Source organism: Thalia democratica, chromosome 2, assembly GCF_965202585.1.
Source record: "Thalia democratica chromosome 2, ktThaDemo2.hap1.1, whole genome shotgun sequence".
NCBI classification, from domain to species: Eukaryota; Metazoa; Chordata; class Thaliacea; order Salpida; family Salpidae; genus Thalia; species Thalia democratica.
The window spans coordinates 44,643,386-44,667,366 of NC_139166.1; the positions used below are offsets into that span (position 1 = coordinate 44,643,386).

The 23,981-nt window shown below is 24.3% G+C and overlaps 1 protein-coding gene across 1 annotated transcript; it reads right to left on the reverse strand.

The window, feature by feature from the left end:
- Positions 1-6,024: 6,024 nt before the first annotated feature.
- On the reverse strand, positions 6,025-17,786 carry LOC145849756 (apoptosis-stimulating of p53 protein 1-like). The gene is made up of 16 exons (XM_082954803.1): positions 17,625-17,786; positions 15,812-15,947; positions 14,883-15,065; positions 13,461-13,601; positions 13,193-13,283; positions 12,807-12,921; positions 11,996-12,135; positions 11,472-11,612; positions 11,133-11,265; positions 10,559-10,654; positions 8,778-9,132; positions 8,309-8,399; positions 8,012-8,133; positions 7,722-7,929; positions 6,741-6,865; positions 6,025-6,671 (listed from the first exon to the last, which is right to left on the reverse strand). The coding sequence occupies exons 1-16, from the start codon at positions 17,737-17,739 to the stop codon at positions 6,560-6,562; spliced, it is 2,304 nt and encodes a 767-aa protein (XP_082810929.1). The 5' UTR covers positions 17,740-17,786; the 3' UTR covers positions 6,025-6,559.
- Positions 17,787-23,981: the final 6,195 nt, after the last annotated feature.

The window sequence follows — 23,981 nt, forward strand, 5'->3', positions numbered from 1 at the left end:
ACTACTAATTATTATAAAGTTTGAATTTATACATTAAATCTTTTTAGTCCTCATAAGTTTTTACGAACACTGAACAGTACAGTACAACTGTAAAGAAATATTTTGTAGAAATTAATATAACGATACTTAAACTGTTAAATTAAAAGTGAAAAAAATCCCTAAAAATATTAAAAAATTATTATTTATAATATTTTTTTTTGTTTTTCCAAGTATAACCCCGGCAAAGTCTGATCCGTAGAACTAAAAGTTTCCAATTTAAACAACAAATTAGTCTTTACATAATTTGATTGCAAAAAAGTTAACCACGATTATGCAAAGGTTTTAGCTTAAAATTTTAGTTTGTACAAGTGACAATTTTTCAGGATTGTCTGTAAAGAATTAAATACCATTTGTTTCTTGTCTCAAGATTTATCAAATTAATCAGGTATCGAAACTTAAAAGCTATAATAAACAAGTGATACTATACTTTTTTTAATGCTTAAAAAGACTTTAAAAAATGAATAAATGATTTTTAACAACTTACTCATTAACTCTTAAAACCTTTTTTCATTTTGAAGTCAATAAAAAAGTTTCTTCTATAGTTTCAAAACAATTTTTACTCGTTAGTACTTAAGTTAAAACGAAAAACTTTGGTTTTAATATCTTAGTAATAATTTTGTTGATTTATTGAAATATTTAATAAAAGTTATACAATTATAACATAAGTAAAAAATTATTAAATTCAAAAAAAACAGTTTAAATTTTGACTTGGTAATGACTTTTTAAAAAATTCTTAAAACTAAAATTAATATTTTTTGAATCTTTTTTTTGAAGTATTGTATTCATTGAGAATTTTAACACTCATTCATACAGTAACATAAAATATCAAACTTTTCATTTCTCAAAATTAAATAACTCCCTTGTTATTAATGAAATATTACTTCACTTTAAATTACACCTTTAATAAAACTAGCAAAACTATTATTTTTTGGGTATATAACTTATAATTTTTTTTTAATGTATAAATTAAATTTGACTTAACTTAAAGTTACACTTTTCATAAAACTAGCAAAACTATTAATTTTTGTGTAGATAACTTATAAAGAAATCGTTTAAAAACTGAGCCAATTAACAACTAAAGTTCTTATGATAAAAAAAAATTAACTTTTAACTGATTCAAAAATTTGCAAAACATACTTTCGTAAACTGTACTGAACTTTGTGAAACTTATGTTAACATTTTTACCTTAAGGCGTTTAAATCACCATACTTTTTTTAAAACAACATACATATCTTTTAAATATAATAGTAAGTCACAGCAGTACTTGCTAAAATTTATAGCAAAACATAACATTATTTTAAAAATATAAATGTTAAAAGTTTACAAATATCATAAAACATAACAAAAGTTTAAAACATAGTACTACAAATTCAATATTTTTTGTACAAGTACTTTTGATAAAAGCAGATGAGACAGAGTTATTAATCCTCGAACTATTAACATGCAAGGAGATACAACTGTTTTTGTTTAATTTTGTTTACGTAACGACGTTAAGCAGAATAACAGCTCTTTAGGCACAAAAACTCTGAAAAATATAGAGCGTTGATATCAGAACAAAACAGTTTAAGCAATACAAAAAAGCTATAAAATAGCCTTAAAATAGTTGTTAAATGAAACATAAACCAAAACACACTAATTGCAAAGCTTTCGTTCTTTATTTAGAACATTTTCAGTGCAAAAATACGGCTGTAAAAACAAAAATTAAAATATAAACATAACATTTAGAAATAAACATAAAAAAATGTTTTTAATTGATAAAATGACATCTATTTATCAACATCAAACAAAACACTTTAAAAAATTTTTTTTAATAAAAAAAAACATTTACTTTATGCTTATAATATTAAAAAGAGCTTTGTTTTATAAAATTACATATGTATATTAGTATATAAGTATATGTTAAGATCTATTAAATAACACAATAACATACAAGAAGATACAAAAAAGATGCATCTAACAAAATGTACTTTAAATATCTTACCCCTATGAATCCTTGTATTGTGTTTTAGCTAAATTAATATTTGATTTGGTTTATTTATCCAAAAATTTTCTTTATAGTCAAGATTTTTAAAATCTGGTTCTTCCAAAAAAGCAACTTCATACGCGCCATCAAAACCAACTCTCTGTAGATCGTTCTTGTGTTTAATATAGTAGTGTCTATTTAAAACATTTTCATCTGTTATATCTTTTGGGTAAAAATTTGGTTTTGATCTATTCCAACTAAATCTGTGTGCCGTCCATCTTGTACTGAAGCTATTCTTAGAATTTAAGCGCTGATGTTTTGGTAAAAATAACTTTAACAATTTTTAAGTAGAAAAAAAAAACAAGGGTATGCTATAAAATCTTAGACGAGAATATTTTAAAAGCTTTTACTCATAAAATATAAAAAGTGTTAATGTATATTTCTTATTAAATTTTAGGTAAAAAATTATAAGTTTTAAGTACATACTACATAGTATTCATAAAACGCGATTTATTTTAAAAACTGTCTTTTTTTAAGTAATTAATGAAAAAAAACAAATGTAAAATAATTATTTAGTTTTGTACTTTGTATACTTTTAGGTGTGTTAATTTGTTTAAAGTATTAACTTGAGTTTGTTTTTTGTACAGTTTTATTGTTTTAACAAAATTTATTGATTTTTTATACGCAGAATTTGCTTATTTTAATCTTACAATCTTAGTTTTTACAGATTTTCAATTAAAAGTAAAGGTTTGATTTCAGCGTTTGAAAAACTGTATAAACAAAAAGTATTGATAAAACTTTTATTACATACTCAATTTAAAACCCCTGACAAACTGATATTTAAGAACTTGTTTAATATATTTACTTTCTAGCAAAATTATTAGTTTTTCAACCGCTAGTTATATTAGAATACCAAACGGTTTATTTACTAACGTAAGGTATAAAATTAAAACTATAACGAACTGTAGTGAGTAGAGTATACAATGGAAAAGGTTTTTACTAGTCACATTTTATATTTGTAACCATGTATTAGAATTTAAACTCTTACTATTTAAAATGATAATAAGAGCTTTAGAGTACCTTAGGTAAACAATGTAATCATAGTTTTACTTAACTATGTCGAAGTATATGCTGCTTTAATAGGTGTTTACACTTAATTTTGTAGAATTTTTTTTTTTAAGTATTTAGAATCTAATAGCTTCTAATTATTTATCGATTAATAAAAAAATGTAGTTACATAAAGAGGTTTATGTACAACTCTTTAAAAAAAACTCATCACGCTCATAAAAACCTTCAAAGTAGCATATATATTTGTTTTATTAAATGTGTTAAAATTAATACTATTTTTTAAATATTAAACTGATTTTGATAAAGTTCTCCTAAGTTTAATATTTGCCGAAATTAAAATAAAGTTTAGATTATACCGGTTCGATCATCAAAACACAATCTTTCGGTAGACTGAGATTCTAGTCTGATGATCAAAGTGGTATAATAAAATAATTATTACTTAAGCTTGTCTCACGGCACATGACAGTCCTTTATTTAGCTTTGGTAAACTTCGCCCGATGTTTTAAATTGTTTTATGAATTTTATTAAATGTTTGAATCTATCTTTTGATTTATAAAAATTTTGAAAATAACAAATTCTAAATTTAATTTTCCTTATATTTCTATATTCCTTATATATTTTCCTATCAAATTGCTCTTAGTTTAGAGTGTTTTTTATGCTTATTTAAGTATTACAACTTAGAAAATTTAAAGTTGTTATATTGCTCTTACTAACTTTTAAACTTAAAATAGAACTAGTAGTAAATGGCAAATATGCTTTTATGAACAAACTAAAGGTAATTCACATAATGATTTAAACTTTAAAACTATTTTCAAAACATAAATTCTTAGTTGTACTTTTAGAAATAACAACAGAAAAATTCGTACTTAAAAATTAAATACTAAGTCCTTTTAAATCAATAGTCTACGCTCGTTGGTTTATGACTAAAAAATATTACTTATCAAAATTTTATAGTGTCAAAAAAATATCTATTAAAACATGAATTAGTAAGTAACAAAGATATAAAAAAATAGTTAGTTTTAAATTTAAAAACGAATCAAAAGTATAAATTTATATTCTAATTTACTTTTTCAGCTACACTAATTTTAAACTTAAGGGTTTTTAACATATTAATTATATGTTAGGACAATTTAGTATGTTATGTGTTTTAATTTCCATTGAATTAAAGACCAAGCCATCTTAAAAGGTTCTAGATCAAACAAATTTATAATAATAAGTAGGCTGCATAGGTAGAAGAGTTATTATTATACGCTTTAGGAATATACTTCAAATTAATTTGTATCAAAAGATCTTAATTACTTAGAAAGACAAGGGTACTAATGGCATGAGTCTAGACTCTAGTTGAGCAATTTCAAATTTACTCTGGATTATTATTTGCTGTGATTATTTAACAGTTACATTTATTTTTGTATAAGTGTACTTACTGTTTTCTAGATTTAGTAGCTACTGAATATTATAGTAGAGAAAAAGTTAAGTAAAAAATCAGTATTATTAAAAATAAAAATTCTTTAGTAAAAATTTACTTGTTTACCTAGAAATTTTATTTTTCTTCTTGTTTATTATCTTTTCTGAAGCTGTAAACTAATATTTTTGGTTTTATTAAACGAACAAACGTATATTGTGGAAAATAGTTTGCAGTACTTGAAATTTGTAAAAAAAAAATTGTCAATTTAATATAATATATTTTTGTAAAAAAGATCTAGATTATTGTGTAATGGGTTATAAAAAGTTTACTTATGTAAAACATTGAAGTTATTTTTCATACACAACTTTCTTTTTAGCATTTATTCATCCCTATATGTAGCAATAAAATTAAAATCATTCTCAAGCGACATCTCTAGTTTACTTACTAGCTTTGTATTTTATTCTGAAACTTAAATTGATAACATGTTTTAGAAATTAAAGAAAAATTTCTGTGTACTTTAAAACTAAGTTGTTATTTTCGTTAAAAGTCTGCAGCATATTAAATTTAAAATTAAGGTATAAAACTGTATGCTTAGCTTTTATTTTCATTATGAATATATATAAACCAAGCAAACGTATTAGTATACTTCCATACTTTTCTAGATAAAATCTATTGAAACACAATGATACTTACCACTTACCTTTGTCATGTATATTAACAGATTCATACTTGTTTATAGTAAGATAGATGTCAAGTTTGCTTCAATCAACTTTAGTAAGTTGTGTTTATAATTGATGATTAATCAAAGTTTCCTAATTATAATACTGTTAAAACATAAATAAAGTAATAAACAAGTATGTATCTTTTCCGTAAATTCTCGAATAAATGAGATGTTTTGAATATTTTTAAGTTGGTAACATGACAATTAAAATTCTTATAAAAACTTTAAGGGGCCACATCTCAAAAATTAAATAGCATTTTATTTAAATTCTCATGTAAGTATAATTAATAGCAATTTAATAGTATTTTGTTTAAAAATAAGATAATTTTTTAAAACTTGTTTCAGTAAAATTTAAAAAAAAACATTTAAGTCAAACTTATAAGGTTATGATGGTAAATATTTAAATTTATAATGCTTTATAAACATGATTATCCATAATAGACAGTTTAAGAATTTTAATATTAAAAACTTCAGTTTTGGTGCATCCTCTAAAAATACAGCTATCCATAAAGTTTTTACTTTAAAAATAAATTTACTAAAATCATTAACTGAGAATAGTTAAAATAAAAAATACTGTTTTAAAACTACACTTATTTAAGTAACATTTATGAAAACTTTAAAAATGTTGTATTAAAAATTTTATTTAAAGTTTATTTAGTTTCTAATTATTCTTTATTTGAAACTAATACAAATTTTCAGCTTTTAAGTATATTTTATTTAATTTCTTGATAGCTTTTACTACAAAAGTAGTTAATTTTCCTCCTAATTTTTTAAATCGTTTGTAAAAGATTAAGTCAGTGAGCTAAAACTATAACTAAAATGTTTAGTTCAGTACCATTTATTCACGATGTAATTTAATTAAACGTTGTAAAAATTAAGTAATTCATGTGAAAGTAAAAGTAATATAGAGATGTGTAATTTTCACATAAAATTAAGCCATAAAATAACAAGAGTATAAAACCTAATTAAATGCTCAAATAAAATTAAGCGCAAAATACAAAAAGTGTAATATTAAATTGAAAGAAACCAAAAGTTTAAAATTTTTCAATAAGAATAAATTTTTCATTTAGAGCACAAAAATATAATTCCAGCTTACACTTTTGTTATTTTTGTAGAATTAAACCTTGAAAAATAAGAACCAAACTTATATAAAATGATATAAGCAAATGTTTCGTAATGCAAATAATATATTATAACAAATGCCCTTCAGTTATGCAGCGAAGAAACATGTTTATAAACTTTGACAGATTATAAAAATAAAACTTATATCAATACTTATAATAAATAAAAACGGACGAAACTGCTTGAAAAGTCAAACAATTTGAAACTTTAGTTACAAAAGAAAAGAAAAAATTTGGTCAAGTTATTGTTGATGGTTGTTTATTTTGACCCTGGGCCACAGCCCGAGTAAGTTTTGAGGAATGTAGCCCTGCTGCTTGGACGTTTGAGATTCGGCCCACCACCACTGTTGCTCACTGTGGATAAATATTCACAATAAGAGTTGAGTGAAAACTTTTTTAAACAACTTAGCAAACAAAACTGACCTGTCATCGCCTTTTCTGATCACGGTAAGGGATTCCCCTTCATCGAAACTGAGTTCGTCATCGTTCTGAGCTTCATACTCGAACAACGCGAACACCTCAGCTTGCCGGATGTATCCCAGTTTCTCCTGAAATTAAGTTAACGAATTGTTATAGTTGTTCAAAGTACTGAAACTAGTCAATGTAAAGATTTAATTTGCTACTTTAACTCAATCACTTTTACTAAAACATCAAGTTTGCGGGAAATAAGAATTGATAAAAATAAATAATCATAATAAGACTCTAAAACTTTAATCGTTTTAAGCTTTCTTAAAAATTCTACAACGTGAAGAAATTGAAAAAAAAAATATTTAATAACCAGAACTTGAATAGATATGGAATTATATAAAATACTAAGTGGTTAAAAATGGTTTTAATAATTTGATTTTTATATACAATATTTTGTTAATTTTAAAGCGATATAGTTAGTAAGAGAAGTAATATTATTGAAAAAAGTATTTCAAAACTATATCACTTACGCATAAAAAATAACAAAAAATATAAATACAAAAAAAATCATATTCGTACAAGATATTTATTAAGATAAACTCTGCATTCTTAATAATTATAGTTCAAAATACTGTCAACAAAGTTAAGCTAGTAAGGTTTAATTGTGATTATCAAGTTATACCGCTAAAAAGTCATGTAAGTATTTACTTTGATATCACAATAAATTTCAAAAACCTACATTATTCAGATAAAAATACTGAATTTTATAATACTTTTTATAATCATTCAAAGAAAAGTATTTTTAATTTTATTATGTACCTCTTTACCGTTCATTATTTGTTCTTAAAAAATGCGACAGATTAATACTCCAAATGTTGTAGTTTAACTAGGAATTATATATCTTCGGATTTTTTAATTAAAACTATTCGAATTCATCAATTTAAAAAATGAGCAGCATATGCTTTTTGAAACAAATTGTAAACAATCAAAGGTTACCTGAATATCCATGAGATAGTCGTAGCACTGCTGATACCCGTCATCACACTTCTCGCACTTCATGGGAGCGGTCTCATCGTCCGACAGGGTCGTCGCGAACACGCAAGCACCATTTTCCACGAGAAACTTCACCATTTGGTAATTGTTGCAGCTCGCAGCGCAGTGGAGAGGCGTCCACGCGTCAGTATCCATCGCGTTCACATCAGCACTGTATTTGTTTACATTAAGAAAAAGCTCACGTTTGTTAAGGCAACTCTATGTTATTTATTATTATATTAAGCAAGGCCAACCCCATATGAACAAGCAATCTGACGAGGTCGTAATGTCCGGCGCAAACGGCGTTATGAAGCGCCGTGATGCCTTCGTCGTTCGCCCCGCTTACATTTGACACCTTGCTTATCACGTCTTGGACCTGCACAAGTTACAATGTTTTATCACTAAAAAAGTTTAAAACTAAGCATTTTAACATTTAAACTTTTCATGTAAAACTAAAAAGTATGACATTAAAGTATAGTTGTAGTTTTTTTAGAAACTTCAAAATTAATGAGCGTTATAAGCGAAGCATCTAAACGTTTGAAACATCTAACCATTTCATAGTCTCCTTCTAAAGATGCATCCAACAGCAAGGCTAAAGGGTCAAACCTAATGCTTCGACCAGACCCTCTAGATTTCGGTTCTCTGCATACACATATAAATGTTGGACTATTTCAATTACAATAATGATTGAACAAATGTCATAACATTACAGATAAATGCATACGTTTTATAAGTTCCCTATGGAACCTTTTTAAAAGGCTTGAGTTTAAAGTAAAAGTAAATTGGAATTAAAATACAATTTATTCCTACTATTATACAGTTTGAAAAATAAAATAAGAGAAAAAAACTTTCCAAATTTGCTGTATTTTAACTATTAGAAAAAAAATCAAATTTGTATACATCTTATAATAACCAACACATTTAAAGTCTGTGATTTATTTAACTCTATATAAACCTATGTATGGTTAAATTAAAACTATAGTGATAAATCATCTTCTTATGTAAACTACATAGACAAACCTCAAAATTCCCTTCACTTTCTTTATATGTTTTTCTTTAACTTTGCCGTCCCCTACTGAGCTTTCACTGCTTGCATCATCTTTCACTTGCGGTTGCTCAGCAACTTTAACAACGGGCTTCTGAGGTTTTTCGCCTTCGCTCAGCTTGACATCGCGAAGTTTTGAAACGATGGAATCTTCACCTCGCTGTGGAGGAGCAGCACTGGCGTTGGGAGAAACTACTCTTTCAGATTTTTGCGGGGCGGCTTCAGCTGGCTGCTGAGGAGGTCTGTACGAGGGAGGCGGAACTTTGTCGTTTGGCTTGTGAAATCGCGTGTCGAGCTTTTTAAACAGCCTGTCGTATGGAATGACCGGGCCTGTTTCAAATTCTGTTTCTAAGGGTACAGAGGTAAATTTTAAAAAATTGTAATTAGTCATCATTAAAAAATTTGATTTATTAAAGAATTTTTATACTTACTGTGTTATCAACCAGTATATTTTATGAAATTTATAAAGAAAAAAGTGATATAAGTAGAAGTCTAAAATAATAATTACATTTAAAAAAATTTACATATTTTTTAGAAATCAAAAACTGTACACTAGCTACTCTTAGATTACTTAAAAAAAACTTTTTTTTCTACAATAGTAGTATAAAAACTAACATAAAGAACTTATACACTACAGTTTTTGTAAAACAATACTTTGAAATCCAATACAATCTCTAAATCTTACATCTACAAGATTATAAAAAAATTACAGAAGATTTTTTTATTAAGTTTAACCTAAATAGATTTATGCAAATTGTATATTTTATTCGCGACCGGTTTCGGGGGCAAGAGATTGCGACCTTTCCAAGCAAAAATAAAATATGTTTAACCTATAAAATTTAAAAAGCAAGATGTATTTCTTAAATAAGTTCGTGTTAATTAAAAATAAAAAAATAAGTAGAATACATAAAAACATCAAGTACATACTTAAAATCTAATTTTCTTTTTGTATTTATTTTGATTTTTTTTATGAGTTTATATAGATTTGACTAATTTATATTTGATTAAAAATTTTAAGTTAGCATTTAAAGTATGGTAGTTTATCAGTTTTACTGCTTCTGTGAAGATATTTATGTCAGTATGACTTCAAGGCAATTTGGTATAAGGATTAAAGAACATATTCGAAAAAGTATTGAGGAATTTAGTAAAATGAGTAGTAAAGAAAATTAATCCAAAAGAGTAGTAATTGCTTCAAAAATAGCCGTGATTGTGCAAGTAATAATAATTTGAAAGATTTTAAGTTATTAAAAATTGCTATGGCATTTTTGTTTTAATCAAACTTGAGGCTTTATGTATTTTATTAAAAAAACCTAAGTTGTGTAAGCATGAAGATTTTGATTATACTGTTTCTTTGTTTTCATAAATAGTTTTATAAACTGTTACGTATGTTTTATCTATTTTTGATTTCATTGTAATTAAAACTACTTTTGTATTGTTAATTACCCTTTGCTCATTATTATACTTTTACATTGATCACCTTTTGACTATATAAGCTGGATTTGAAACTTTATTTTTATTGCTTAGTTAACAACTGAAGAGTTAAGCAGGAAGTATAGTTTATTTTTTGAGTTATGTGTATCTTAAAATATATTTTTGAGTTGACAAAAAAAAAATAAGTTAGCATTAAACTTAAAAGTATTTTAACTTATGTTTATTATGTTAACAAGTAAAAACTGCTCAAAAATATTAAGTTTAACCAGCAAAACAACTACAATACAAAATATTGTACATCAAGATATAAAACAACTTGTTTTACCCGTGTTGCTGTTTTCAGGCTCAGTGTATGATGTTCTTTTTTTCAACGCACGTGGTGCATTTTGAAATTTTCTTCGCAGATCATTAAAACTTGAAGCTGTAATAAAATTCCGTGAAATATAGAGAATTTAGTATCTTATTTATAAACAGTTTTCTATTTTTAAAGTATTGTTTTCGTTCTGTACTTTCTCATTTATGAAAAAACAACAATGCATTCTCCTTGCATTCTAAATTAAATAATTTAAATCAAATTTTCTTTACTTTAAATACAATAAACACGTTTATATATTAAAAAACTGTTTATGTTTATATTATACTTATTCTATTACTTTTTTAACTACCTCATAGTTTTTTTTTGTTAACGTTCTCTACTTTCTCATAAAAGTGAAAAAAGATAATGAATATTTTTTGCATTCTAAAACAAAATACTTTCTTTCACTTAATTTATTTTAAATAACAATAAAAACAAGCATATACATAAAATTTATATTAAATTTAAATTCTTGTACCAAGCATTCAATCTGTAGCAGAAAATTATTCGCTAATAACTTAAATATTATGCTATAAAATCAAACCAGTATAGGGAGGGGGCTGGTATTGTATGTTGCCATTGTCAAGTTGCCTGGTTTGTGCGGGCTGGTTGTATTGGAACAAGCTGGTCTTCACAATGGGGTGAACTTTCGCCGTTGTCATGTGATCATCTAAAGGCTGCAGTAAAATTTTTACTGAAACTCTTTCAACATAGTCAAAAAAGTTAATTGTTATAATAAAACTGTATCTATATATTTTTTTCTAAAACTTTTAAATGCATTCTTAAACTATAAAAAAAATACTACATTTTAATAAAGTAGTTTAAAGTCTTTGTGAATTTATTGTACTAGTTTCAAAATTTTATCATACTCAAAAACAAAAACTTTTTGTAGTTGTGGTTCAACAGCAGCAACATTGCTAATGTCTTTGTTTTTATTTGCTAATGAGCTGTTGTCGCGTGATTTTTCTATAAAATTTGTTGACTGATTGTTTTGCTTTTTTTGCCGTAATTTTCTGGTGAGTACCTAAATAAAAGTTGATAAAAAAAGTTAAAATTTGTGCTCCTATAAAAAACATAAGAAAAATGCAACAATTATAAAGTAAAGATAGAAAATAAAACTCAGATGTTCATAACCTCTATATAACATAATTTTACATTAAACTATCATAATTACATAATTATATAAATTTTTAAGTCTACTGTTCTATAACACCGCAAAAATATACTATGGACTGCCTGTTAAATATACTTTTGACAACATACATATTCTAAACAATAAAACTGTTTAAGTTTAAAATAACAGATATAACGCAAAAATACTCACTTATAATTACTTTTATAATTTGTTATGTTTTTCATGAGAAGTCATTAATAGAATTATAGCTAGTATTATGAAGTAATTTCAACCTCAATTTTTCTGTCAAGTTCTACAGCTGCTTCGTTTTTTCGCTTTAACATAGTTTTGTTGTCCTGTAAAATTTTCAACTGAGCATCATTTATTCGCTTCAAGTTTTCCATCTCCCTTTGTTGGCCTTCTATCTCAACATCTACAAATTAAAATTTATAAAAACTTTATAAACCAATATAACAGATAGAATTTTAAACCATCATTTGATTAAAATCACATGTGTCATTTAACTAGCAGGTTTAGTAACATGTAACTTCAAGTAAGTTTAACCACAAAATTGTATCAGTAATAAGCAATAAAAAAAACTTAAATATTATTTTACAGTTTTCAAACAACACAGTACTTATACGTGTGTTTAAAATTATAAAACTTAAAAAATTAAGTTTTCTTTTTTAATATAACAAAATATTATAAATAAAAAACGATAATTAATTTAACTAGTAACAACAAAAAAAAAATTGAATTAATCATACACAAATACCAGCACATATTTGTTGAAGCAAGAAATTCAAAAATATTGTTTTTTTGTAAGTAAAAACTAAATTACCCATTTACCAGAATATTTAAAACAATATATTAGAAGTTAAAAGTAAATTATTTGGCATAAGTTTTAAAAACTGTTTTTTAATTAAACATTTTTGCAGAAAACTACTTATTTCAATTAAACATTTTATGTTTATTGAAAAATTTCCAGTAAACAACAATCAAACGCTGTTTTAAAAATAGCTTTTTCATGGAACTCAATAACACCACGACATTTTATTTTTCAAGTAGCAAATTTTATGAAAATAAATTTTAAAAGAACTATACCTGTAATACCGTTCATACTGAAGTCATAAATGTTGCTTTTATTGCTTAAATTGCTTTGATTGTTTGTCATGTTCAATTTACGCAAGTCATCCAACTGGCGGGTCAATTGGTCTACCTGAAAATCGAAACAATATTCTTAACAAGCAAAAAATACAATATGTATAAAAATTACACCGGTAATACCAAATTACAATGATTAATAAAAAGGGTGAATTCAACATTAACTTTTAACTCGACTCAATATTACGGTCACGATATAAATTATTTAATTAAAAATAAAAGTTTTAAATTATTTTGATTTAACAAATTTACAAATTTTAAGATAAACTATATCAAAACCAAAATAACATTTAATAAAAAAACTTATAAATTCACTGAAAAATTACTTGTTGTATGCTTAGTTGACATTCCTTTTGCTTTCTATAAAACAACTCCCTAACTGCTTCTAATTCTGCATTTGCACCATGTTTTGTTTGCCTTTAAATACATCAAGCATTAGTTTGTTCACAATAAACATGTAAGCATTTCTAATTGTATATTTTAAAAACTGTTCTTAACCATATCAAGGTTTAGTTTATAGTCAAATTAAATAATTCACATATAGATATTGCAGTAACATACGTACTGCAAAAAACAATAAAACCACAAAAATACCTGTTGCTTTCAACTTGGCCGCACATCATTCTAATTTTAGCCAACTTTGCTTCTTGAGCTTGCGCTTTTTCCTTCAACCTTCGCAGCTTTTCTCCTTCATTCAACTGGATTTGATGTTGCTGAAGTTGATCCTTCACATTTCTGAAATTTATAATTCCAACGTGTTACATACAGTTATTTGAGATACTATTTATTAGAATACAAATATAATTTAAAAAAAATTTAGAGTTTATCTTACAATTAAAACGATTTGATAAAAATAAAATATACTTTTTAGATTCAAAAGATGTTTGATCGTGTTACTTTACCTTTTTAAGAAATATAATTCTACAAAAAAAAATATTTTAGAAAATTTAATTAGATATTCATAATATACTTAATTATATAAACACTCATAAGTATTTTAAATATTTTGCAATAGACCATAACTAAAAATAATAAGAAAAATGTTATTGAAAAAATAAAATTAAAACTAAAAAAAAAGAAAAAATAGTTTTTCTTAAACGATTTAGTATGTTTTTATTACGCTTTATTTAAATTAATATAAGGTTGTATAGAATTGTAACTAGTTTCAAATGTACATATATTATGAAAGGTGTTTAGCAAACACTTTTCAATACTTAAAAGTGAATATATTGTGGACAAATTTTTTTTTTGTTGTTATTTTTAAATGTCTTAAAATAAATAATTACAATTGTTTGTACTATTAGTATGTAGTTGTAAAAAAGTTTATACGTAACAAATGAAGTAAATAAGTCTTCATAAAAAACAAAGAACTTATTTGTGAAAAATATACTTTAATAAAACAAACACTAGTAAATACTATTTTAAAAATAAAATTTAAACATACTATTTGTTAAAATATAACTACTAAACCTAAATATAACTACTAAAGAGTAAAAAACTAATTTTATCATAGAAATATTTATGTAATATTAATACATCTAAAACAAACATTTTAACTTAAGAAAAACATGCAATCTTAGAATGTGTTAAGGGAGACTAGTAACATGAACAACTTAAAATTTGTGTCTACCTTAAAAATTTTAGTTTTAATTATTTGATTATTTTGTATACGTATTAAAATAAAGTGTGAGAAAAACATACTTTAACTTAAAAAAGTGTAAATATTACCAATTTGTTGAACCTTGTTTTAATTTGTTCAAAACACACAATCTTAACAAAAAAAAAGTTAATAACAAAAAATATCACTTTTAATAAACATTTTATATTGTATGTAAAGTATCTCAAAAATACTTTAAGTAAAAATTTACTTTTGACAACCTAATCCATAATATAAAAACTTGCAACTTTGTAGTTTTGTTTTTTATGCTTTATTTTGTAGTTTTAGGTTTACTATCTAATAATATACACTAAAACTATAAATATAGTTATAAAATAAATCCAAATTTACAAACTAACTTCAACTTTCTTTCCTTTTGTGCCATAGTCAATTCTTGTTGTTCAATCTCTTTTTGTTGTTTTTTAGCAAATTCTTGTAGTGCCTTCAAGCTGTTTAGACCATCTAAGTTTAAACCTTGAACACCAGTGAATTCCTTTACTTGATCATCATTATCAGAACTAATCTTTTGCAAAGCATTACCTCTATTATAAGTTTAACTATTAGCATACAACAACAATTATTTTGCAAAAAAAAAAAAAATATTGTTGTGTATTATATATTAGCAGTCAGTTTTAATTCTCACCAGTATTTATAACTTAGAAGTCGTAAAATTACTTTTAAATTAATAATTAAAGATATTTTGCTTTGGAAATTGAGTTTATTTCAGAAAATAAATTATTAATTGAAGTACTAAAAATTCTACAAATATTTATAATCAGCAGTGTTGAAATAACAATTTTCAATCCTTTTTTGTGAAAATATTGTATAAATATTGTAGTGTAAAAACTTGCAAATATAAAATAAGCAGGAAATCTTTTAAGGATACCTTTTATTTTAGATGGATTTTATTGATTAGTATATTAGTCAGAAAGTAACTTAAAAAATCCTCAGAAACTTTATTAAATACAACTACGTAGAAACTTTACTATTTCTAAATTAAAATATATATAACAAAATTTAAAAATAAAATATTAAAATAATTTTCAACCTAAAATTTATATAGTGATAATAGTAAAATACAAGCCTACATTTTTTTAGTTACTGTGTTTCAATTTTGTATAAATATTACACAAATAACCTAGTAACATTAAAACTATGTATTTTTTTTTATAAAACTGAAGTTACTTTAATGAAAAACACCACTTTGTTTACATAAAATGAATATCTAGATTTTTAAGAACAGATTTAACTAATTTAGAAAAAGGTTGAATATATTGATATAACTTGCCTGTATAACATAAATGAAATTTCAGATGCTCTTCCTCCCCACTGTTGCAGCAGTGTGAATGGTTTTTCAGACTTGTCAACTAAACGATCGTTTCCTCTCCACCTTTCTAACAACTTGACATCACTGGAATTTTCACCTATTTTTTGTTTATAAATGTGTCATAGAAAATCAAGAAAAAAAAGTAATAATTTGAGAAATTACACTTACATTTATTAAAAATTTCTGAAAATGTTCAAAAATCACAGCAAACTTTTATCAAAGTCTCTTAGTTTTGTAGGGTTTGCAGCTATTAACAACAGTTGAAGTTTAATGTGAATCGTTTAAAAATAAACCCTGACAAACAGTTATTTTATCTAATTTTGATATACGTAAATCAAACTTTATGATACTGTTGTTTAATTAAAAGTTACTAAAATAAGTAATAATAAAACCATAAAAAGGTCCACGTTGATGCTTAACAATTGATAGTACTTTGAAGAGTTAAGCTACCTATTAGACACTTTTAGCCATTTAACAAAATTCCAATAACCATGTAATTTATACACTAGAACTAGCCCTAGTTTATATAAGAAAAAATTTAAAAGCTAATATGACCAAAAAAAAAAGAAAAGAACTATTGTTAACCAAGTTTAAATAACTTAAAATACCAAAAGAAAAACAAAAAGAGCTAAAAAACACATTTAAGGCCATAAGGGGTCCAACATTTTTCTTACAAAATAAAAATTGGCTTTAAAATAAATATTTAAAGTATAAACTACAAGCCATTATTAATAGAATTTTTTTTTAACTTGTTTTACTTTAGAGATATTATAAATTTTGTAAAAATTTTGGATACAAACGTATGGACTGCAGATTTTTCCTTGTTTCTTGGAAATTTAAAAATTCACTTCAAACTATCTTCTCCTTAATTTCTAAAGCTAGAGACCAGAAATTTTCAGGAAACATTTCTTTTATAGTTTAAAAGACTTTAAATATTGGGATTTAAAAAACATAATAAAAAAAAAAATTAAAAAAGATTGTTAAAATAAATATTTAAAATTTTCAAGAACTATAAAATTCCTGCATTGTATTGATTTAAATATCAATAATGGACTTACTGCAAAATTTTGAAGAAGATTGGTTACAAAAATAAGGGAGAAGATAGGTTGTTTTTAGTTAAATTTTTTTTAGCTGTTTAGTTTGGCCCTTCTATAAGGAATCTTTAAGGTCATCTATGCTGTTAAAAGTGTCTGATAGCTCAGATTAAATTCTAGAAAATAAGATCAAAGTTTAAAAAAAATTAAACAAGCCTGAGTCAGTCTGAGTTTGCAAAAAAGTTCAAATTAACCTGAGTTACCCTCAAATTAGCCAAAATTATTCAAAAAAATCAAACTAGCCTAAGTTATTCTGAATAGTCTAAGCATGTGTCTACCCTGCTACTTATTGACAATGAAGTTATTTACCAAAAGCTAAATCTATTACTTTACAATAAGGCCATAGAGGCTAAAGTTACAATTTGAGAAAAAAAACATTTGATCTCAAATGTTACAATTTGAGAAAAAAATAACATTTGATTTCAAATGAAAGCTCAAACTATGAACTTCATTAATCATGACTTATGAATCTTCATAAGTCAGTTAAATTTATTATGAAGATTTCATTCAAATTGTGAAATATAGTACTTTTGTAAACAGTTTTAGATACAAACCTATGGCATTGGTTTTTCCATTGTCATTTTCATTCCCCCCCCCCCCCCCCCCCCCCATGCCCTTAAATATCCTCTTTTTTAGAAAAACTTTAATATTAAAACTAGTCAGTAATTGTAAAACGTTACCTGGTTCCTTGCAGAATTCTATAACATCTAAAGCAGTTGTAGTAGGTGTAATTGGCATTTGAACACATTGAGATTGGTCGATAGATAGAAAAATTGTTATCACTGTTGGATTCATTGTACAAATTTTATCAATTAAATGCCAGAAACATGAGTTAAAAGTACTATGCTGAAAAAAATTTAGTTAAAAACTATTATTACCTTAAAATAAATAATGAGGCTTTGTTTATTTTTACCATTTAGAATTTAATTTATTTTTTTACTGTTTATTAACATAATTATAAAATACCATACTGGAATCACTCTATAAAAAAAGTCAATTTATTTTATACTTTCATAGAATATTGATACTTTTATTCTATAGCTAAGCTTTACTGAGATTATTTTATGATTTACAGTACTTGAATTTTTTATAATACCAGATTAGAGAAAAATTTAAATCTTTTTAATAGTCATTATCAATAATCAGATTTACAGCGCTGTAAATATGTATTCTTAAATTGCTTTTTTGATTTTTTAAAACTAATTTTATTTTATTTGAAACAGTTATCTGATCACACTAAATAATATTAAAAACTTCACATAAAAAAGGTTTATATGGGTGGGCGTGATTGTTTATCTGCTGTTTTCCAATTTTATTGTATTTTATTTGTTAGCTGTGTATAACAATTACTATTGCATAACTACAAGTTATTATTCTTCTTCTTACTTTTATTAGACTAAAATTAACTCTGCCAATATAAATTTCTTATTTACATTTTTTGTTAATAATTTTTAATTTTATTTTTTTCTGAGTTACATTTCAGTAAAATAATTATTTAACAAGTTTTAAGATAGTTACTTAATGCTAATGTATTCATCATAATACTAGTTTAATGCATTTTTTCAACAACTAATTGTGAGTTCACTATGGTGGCAGTGATCACATGATTGGATTATTGGTATGATTTTTTTGTTGTAGCTCTGGTGAACACTTGGGGATTTGAGCTTTATGATTTTCCCACACTTTGTGGTTTTTAGAGTTGAGATTTTAGCCTTAAGAGTGTTCTCCAAATGGCGTGTCACCAAGGGCTTTTTATTTGTTTAAAATTTTTTTTTTTGTTTATTTTATTTTTGGAAAGTTAAAAGTTGAATATTAATGAGACAGGTAAAGTTACACATGTTGTAACACACTCACTTTTCCCCAGAAAACGATTATCACTGCAAGGGGTAGAGTTTGAGACTGATGTTTTTTTACAGTAAAAAACCGGGATCACTTCCACTACAGTGAACCCACAATCAGTTTTTCACAAAGCACATTAAACTTTTACTATAATAAATACATTAAAATCTTGAAAGACTAACTTAACAACAAAAGGCTTTCTTAAACACCAATTTTACTGTAATAACAATAATAAAAAATTAAAAAGTATTAAACAATAATTAAAGTTTCAAAATGTTATATAATTCAATTTAAAAATTCAATAATAAAATAAAAGAATCTAAATTTATTGCTGCTTAAAAATAGAAGCAAAGAAAAATGTAAAAATTTGAAAATAGTAAATATTCACTCATACATACTGTTAAATCCACACATGTTGGTTTTTTATTAACAAACCAAAACCAGCTAAACATATAATAAATATGTGTAAATATACACAGAACTAACCATACATATATTAAGATAAGCACATATTTTAAATACCTATTTTATTATTCAAACATCTGGTTATTTCTACATCTAAGACTGTCTTAATTGCTTATAAATATAATAGTTGTAAATAATTTATGCTACTGATCAGCTCATATGGTGCAATAAAATTTTATTTACATCTAATCTAATTGAAGTAATTTTTTTAAGGGCAATTAGAATATATAATAGTATTATTGTTTATTGAACAAAAAAAAAAGTGCTCAAATATTTGGTCCAAGGACCTGGTGTACAAAAAAACATTTCGGTTATCGAGTCATACACCAAGATACAGTTTAAAGTCATGTCTAGGACTAAATGTATTTATATAGTAAGTTATATTAATTTTATTAATATTATAGTAAATATTTTTATGTATTACTCTAATTATAAATTATAAATAATAAAGTGTATAACATAAAAATTAAAATCCTAAAAATAATATGATTCTTATGAAAATATAAGTTTATCATCTTACATTTAAGTGATTTTTCATTGTTTATGCTTAATTGCATGCTTTATTATTTTCTATAGTAATGGTGTGTAAACAACACCAAACTTTAGAATAAAACTAAAACTAATAATAATAAAACTATTATTTTTTATAAACCCAGGGTTGGTCTGTGTTAAAACATAATTTAGTTTTAATTATGTTAAAGATCATTACATTAGTTTTAAACTGACTTTTTATCTAGTTTATACGTTTTAAAAATGAAAATTTAATTTTAAATCATCCAGCTCGTTCGTCCATGTGATAATTTAACGATTAAAACTATTTAAATAGTAGTTAGAAAATTTAAAGTTTTGACTTCATTAATAAATTTAGTAAATTATAACCGGTAAAATACTTAAAACTATTATTCATAATAATATATGCTTTGAAAACCAAGTTATACTTAAATTAAAGTAGATGGTTTTTTTTTTATTTAGTTTTATTATTTTTAAATCATGATTGTGTTTTTTTACATAAAGAAATTATTTTTTTCAGTTAAAGATTTTTTTAAGGTATTTTTAAAACTGTAATGTCTATTAAACACAAAACGTTTATCTAACTTAACATGCAGTATTAGTGACTCAATTTCGTCTTTTTTAGTATGCGACTTGATGTCTTAAACTCTTAAAGTCTTTTTGTGAATCAAAGTCTTTTAATTAATACATTTTGGATCATCTTCGGTTTGGTTTATTTTTAATAGATTATGGTTTGTCAGTAGAAAATATCTTTCGAGTCGACTATCGAGATTCGAGACGATTACCACTGCACTCGTAATTTTAACATTTCTAAACAATATGTCCTGGACATGACGTTAAACTGTTTTGGTGTACGACTCGATAACCGAAAGGTTTTTTCGTGCACCAGTTCCTTGGGCCAAACTTTTTGAGCGTTTTTTGTCGTGAAATTAACAACAATAAACAATAAATAATAAATGTTTAGAGATTAAGACTTAAAACTTGAAATAATAGGGTTAAATAAATTCAATTAAACAAGACACCGTAGATTTGTTTTAAATTAAACTGTCACGCTTAAGTAATTTTGACAGTGATTGTAAGACTGTTGTATTAACAAACTTACTTTGCTTCCGACACTAATGTGCTACTTTTTATCTATTTTTATATTTGTAGATTGATATTTCAAAAATAAGTTAAAAAATAGCAAGAAAATTTGCCAACATATGTAAAACTGCTAAATGTTGTTGATAAATTTATACTTTTTTTTATTTTCAGAAGTAGTACAAGCACAGGAAACCAGTCTACAACAGCCCTATACAATATTTCTTATACTTAAATTTTACTTTAATTTAAACTGGCATATATATAACTAAATTTAAAAAACAATACGATATCTTTTAAATTACCGGAATTCAAGATCAAAAATTTGAAATAAAACTATTTAAAGGTTCCCTTGCCATATTTAAGATATAATTAATACTGCGTTTTTATCATATAAATTTAAAACTTTAGACTCACAAAATTTTAATTATGATAAAGCAATCCTAAAGTAGTTTAAGTCTTTGTTGATTAATAGCTTAAATTTAAAAAATATTTTCAAGTTTTACACTAAGCTGTGCTACTAAGCAGTGACAAATATCTTAACAGTTTGAATTTTGAAGTTTGCCTTTTTTCAAATATATATTTGAAATTTTGGAAGTGTTACATGAGCATAAAGTTAGTTTTATAGACAAATTTATAATTTTTTCAAAAAACATAAAACTTTAATGTCAATTATTTTCCTTATCTTATAAGCTATCTAAAAAATTTTTTTTTATCTTAGAGAACGCACCTTTGTCTTTAATTTAAGAAAAAAAAAATTTGGTTTGGGGTTTGAATTATTTCATGGGGTCCCTCCAAAAATAAAGGTTTTTTTTTTGTTTTTTCTATTAAAATTGCTTTATAACCAAAAATATATATTTTTTTTAATTTTTTTTTTTGATTTCCCTTAGTTTGCATGTTATTTAAACTCTTAAATAGTTATTTTATAAATAATGTTTATATCTTTTACGATTTGGCCCCAAAACAAAATGATGTATATTACACTATCATTTGCCTTGGCCATTTCCTAGATAAAAAATTGATAAAAGGAAAAAAACAATTAATAAGAATGTAAATTACAACAAATTTAATTAAACTATAATAATTTAATTACATTTGTTGTAATTCACATTGTTATTAATTGTTTTTTTCCTTTTATCAATTTTTTATCTAGGAAATAGCCAAGGCAAATGATAGTGTAATATACATCATTTTGTTTTGGGGCCAAATCGTAAAAGATATAAACATTATTTATAAAATAACTATTTAAGAGTTTAAATAACATGCAAACTAAGGGAAATCAAAAAAAAAAAATCAAAAAAAAAAAAATTTTTGGTTATAAAGCAATTTTATTAGAAAAAACAAAAAAAAAACCTTTATTTTTGGAGGGGCCCCATGAAATAATTCAAACCCCAAACCAAATTTTTTTTTTCTTAAATTAAAGACAAAGGTGCGTTCTTTAAGATAAAAAAAATTTTTTAGATAGCTTTTAAGATAAGGAAAATAATTGACATTAAAGTTTTATGTTTTTTGAAAAAATTATAAATTAGCCTATAAAATTAACTTTATGCTCGTGAGTTACATATAAAACATATTATAAATGTACATATATTACAAATACAAGTATATAATAAAGGTTTTCAAATATTGAAACTAATGTAATAAAAAACAATGTATTCATAAAGTAAATAGGAAAAGCCCTAAATTTAGATCATTTTTATTTGATAACTTTAAATAGATTATTAAGTTTTTAAATTGAAATTCATCATTGTATTTATGACAATTTTAAAGTTATAGATATCATTCAATCAGCTTCATCAAAAAAAAAGTATATTTTAAATAATGTCTTTAATATAACACACTCGCATTTGGCCAGTAAACTTCAATTGTTGCAAAGGGTTGAGTTAAAGGCTAAATTATTTTTTCCATGAATAAAATGCAGATAAGAAAATAACTATTCAGATAGCTTTAAAAGTTGAGTATTAAATACGGTCATTAGCATAACCTAAAAAGAATTATATATGTATATTATTTATATTAATAACAATAAAAGAAGTTGAATAAGAACATAATATTACTAAAATCAAATTAAAGATTTGTATATCATACTTATTTCAACAAAAAGTTGCCACATACTTATACAACTTGAGCTAATGTATAGTTTTAGAAAAGCTCCAGCATACGTAAGCTAGTTTGATTTTATTTTTTTTTGATTAAGCTTGTTTGAAGTTTTAAGCGAAACTTTAACTAGTTTAGATTAGATAGTTTATTTAAATATTATGCTTGTTTTTATTTCTTTAAAATATTTTTTTTTACCTAAAATTTCAATATTTTTTTTGTAAAACAATGATATTTAAAAAAGAAATGATGTAACTATTTCATAAATGATCTTTTTATAGATATTTAGATTAATTTTCATTACAAAACATATTTAAAAAATGCAATACAGTATGTTTTCAGTAATCTTATTTTATTATTAACTACTATAAATATAATTTTCTACTAAAAAGGGACAATGAAAGTTTTATGTAAAAAAAAAAACCTGAATAAAGCTCCTAAAACCATGATAAAATTTATAAAAAAACTGTGACTACCTTGTTTGGTTATCCACATTTACAAGAAAATTTATTTTTTGGCTGAAATTAAAGAGTTGTATTTTTTTTTTAAATTATACAATCGAAATTAAAGCAAAACTACAATCAAATAATCTTTTAGATAGCCCTACTGTGTACTAAAAATGAAGTCAATAGCACTTTTATAAATGATTGTTAGAAATAGCTAATTTTTACTTGTTTTAAAAAATATCTTTAAGCTAAAATATGTGGCAAGAAATTACTGCTTGGTAAGCAAATGCTTGCACATCCATAGATTATGACCTTGTCTTTAAAAATTTATCTCTAAAATTTTATTAAAGCTATCAAACATTTTTTTAACTTAAGCCAAATTAAAAATTACATGTCAAATACAAGGTGTTAAAGTTAGTAAGTTCAATAGGTTCTACCTTAAAGTTTTATATAAATATAAAGTTATATATATATTATTAAGAAATTATATTTTTGTGCTTTATATATACATATATATTATAACTATTGTTAGGTTTTTAAGTAGTTTTGGTTGATAGTGCTATACAAGTGAAACTGGAGCTAAATATTTAATTAGTTATA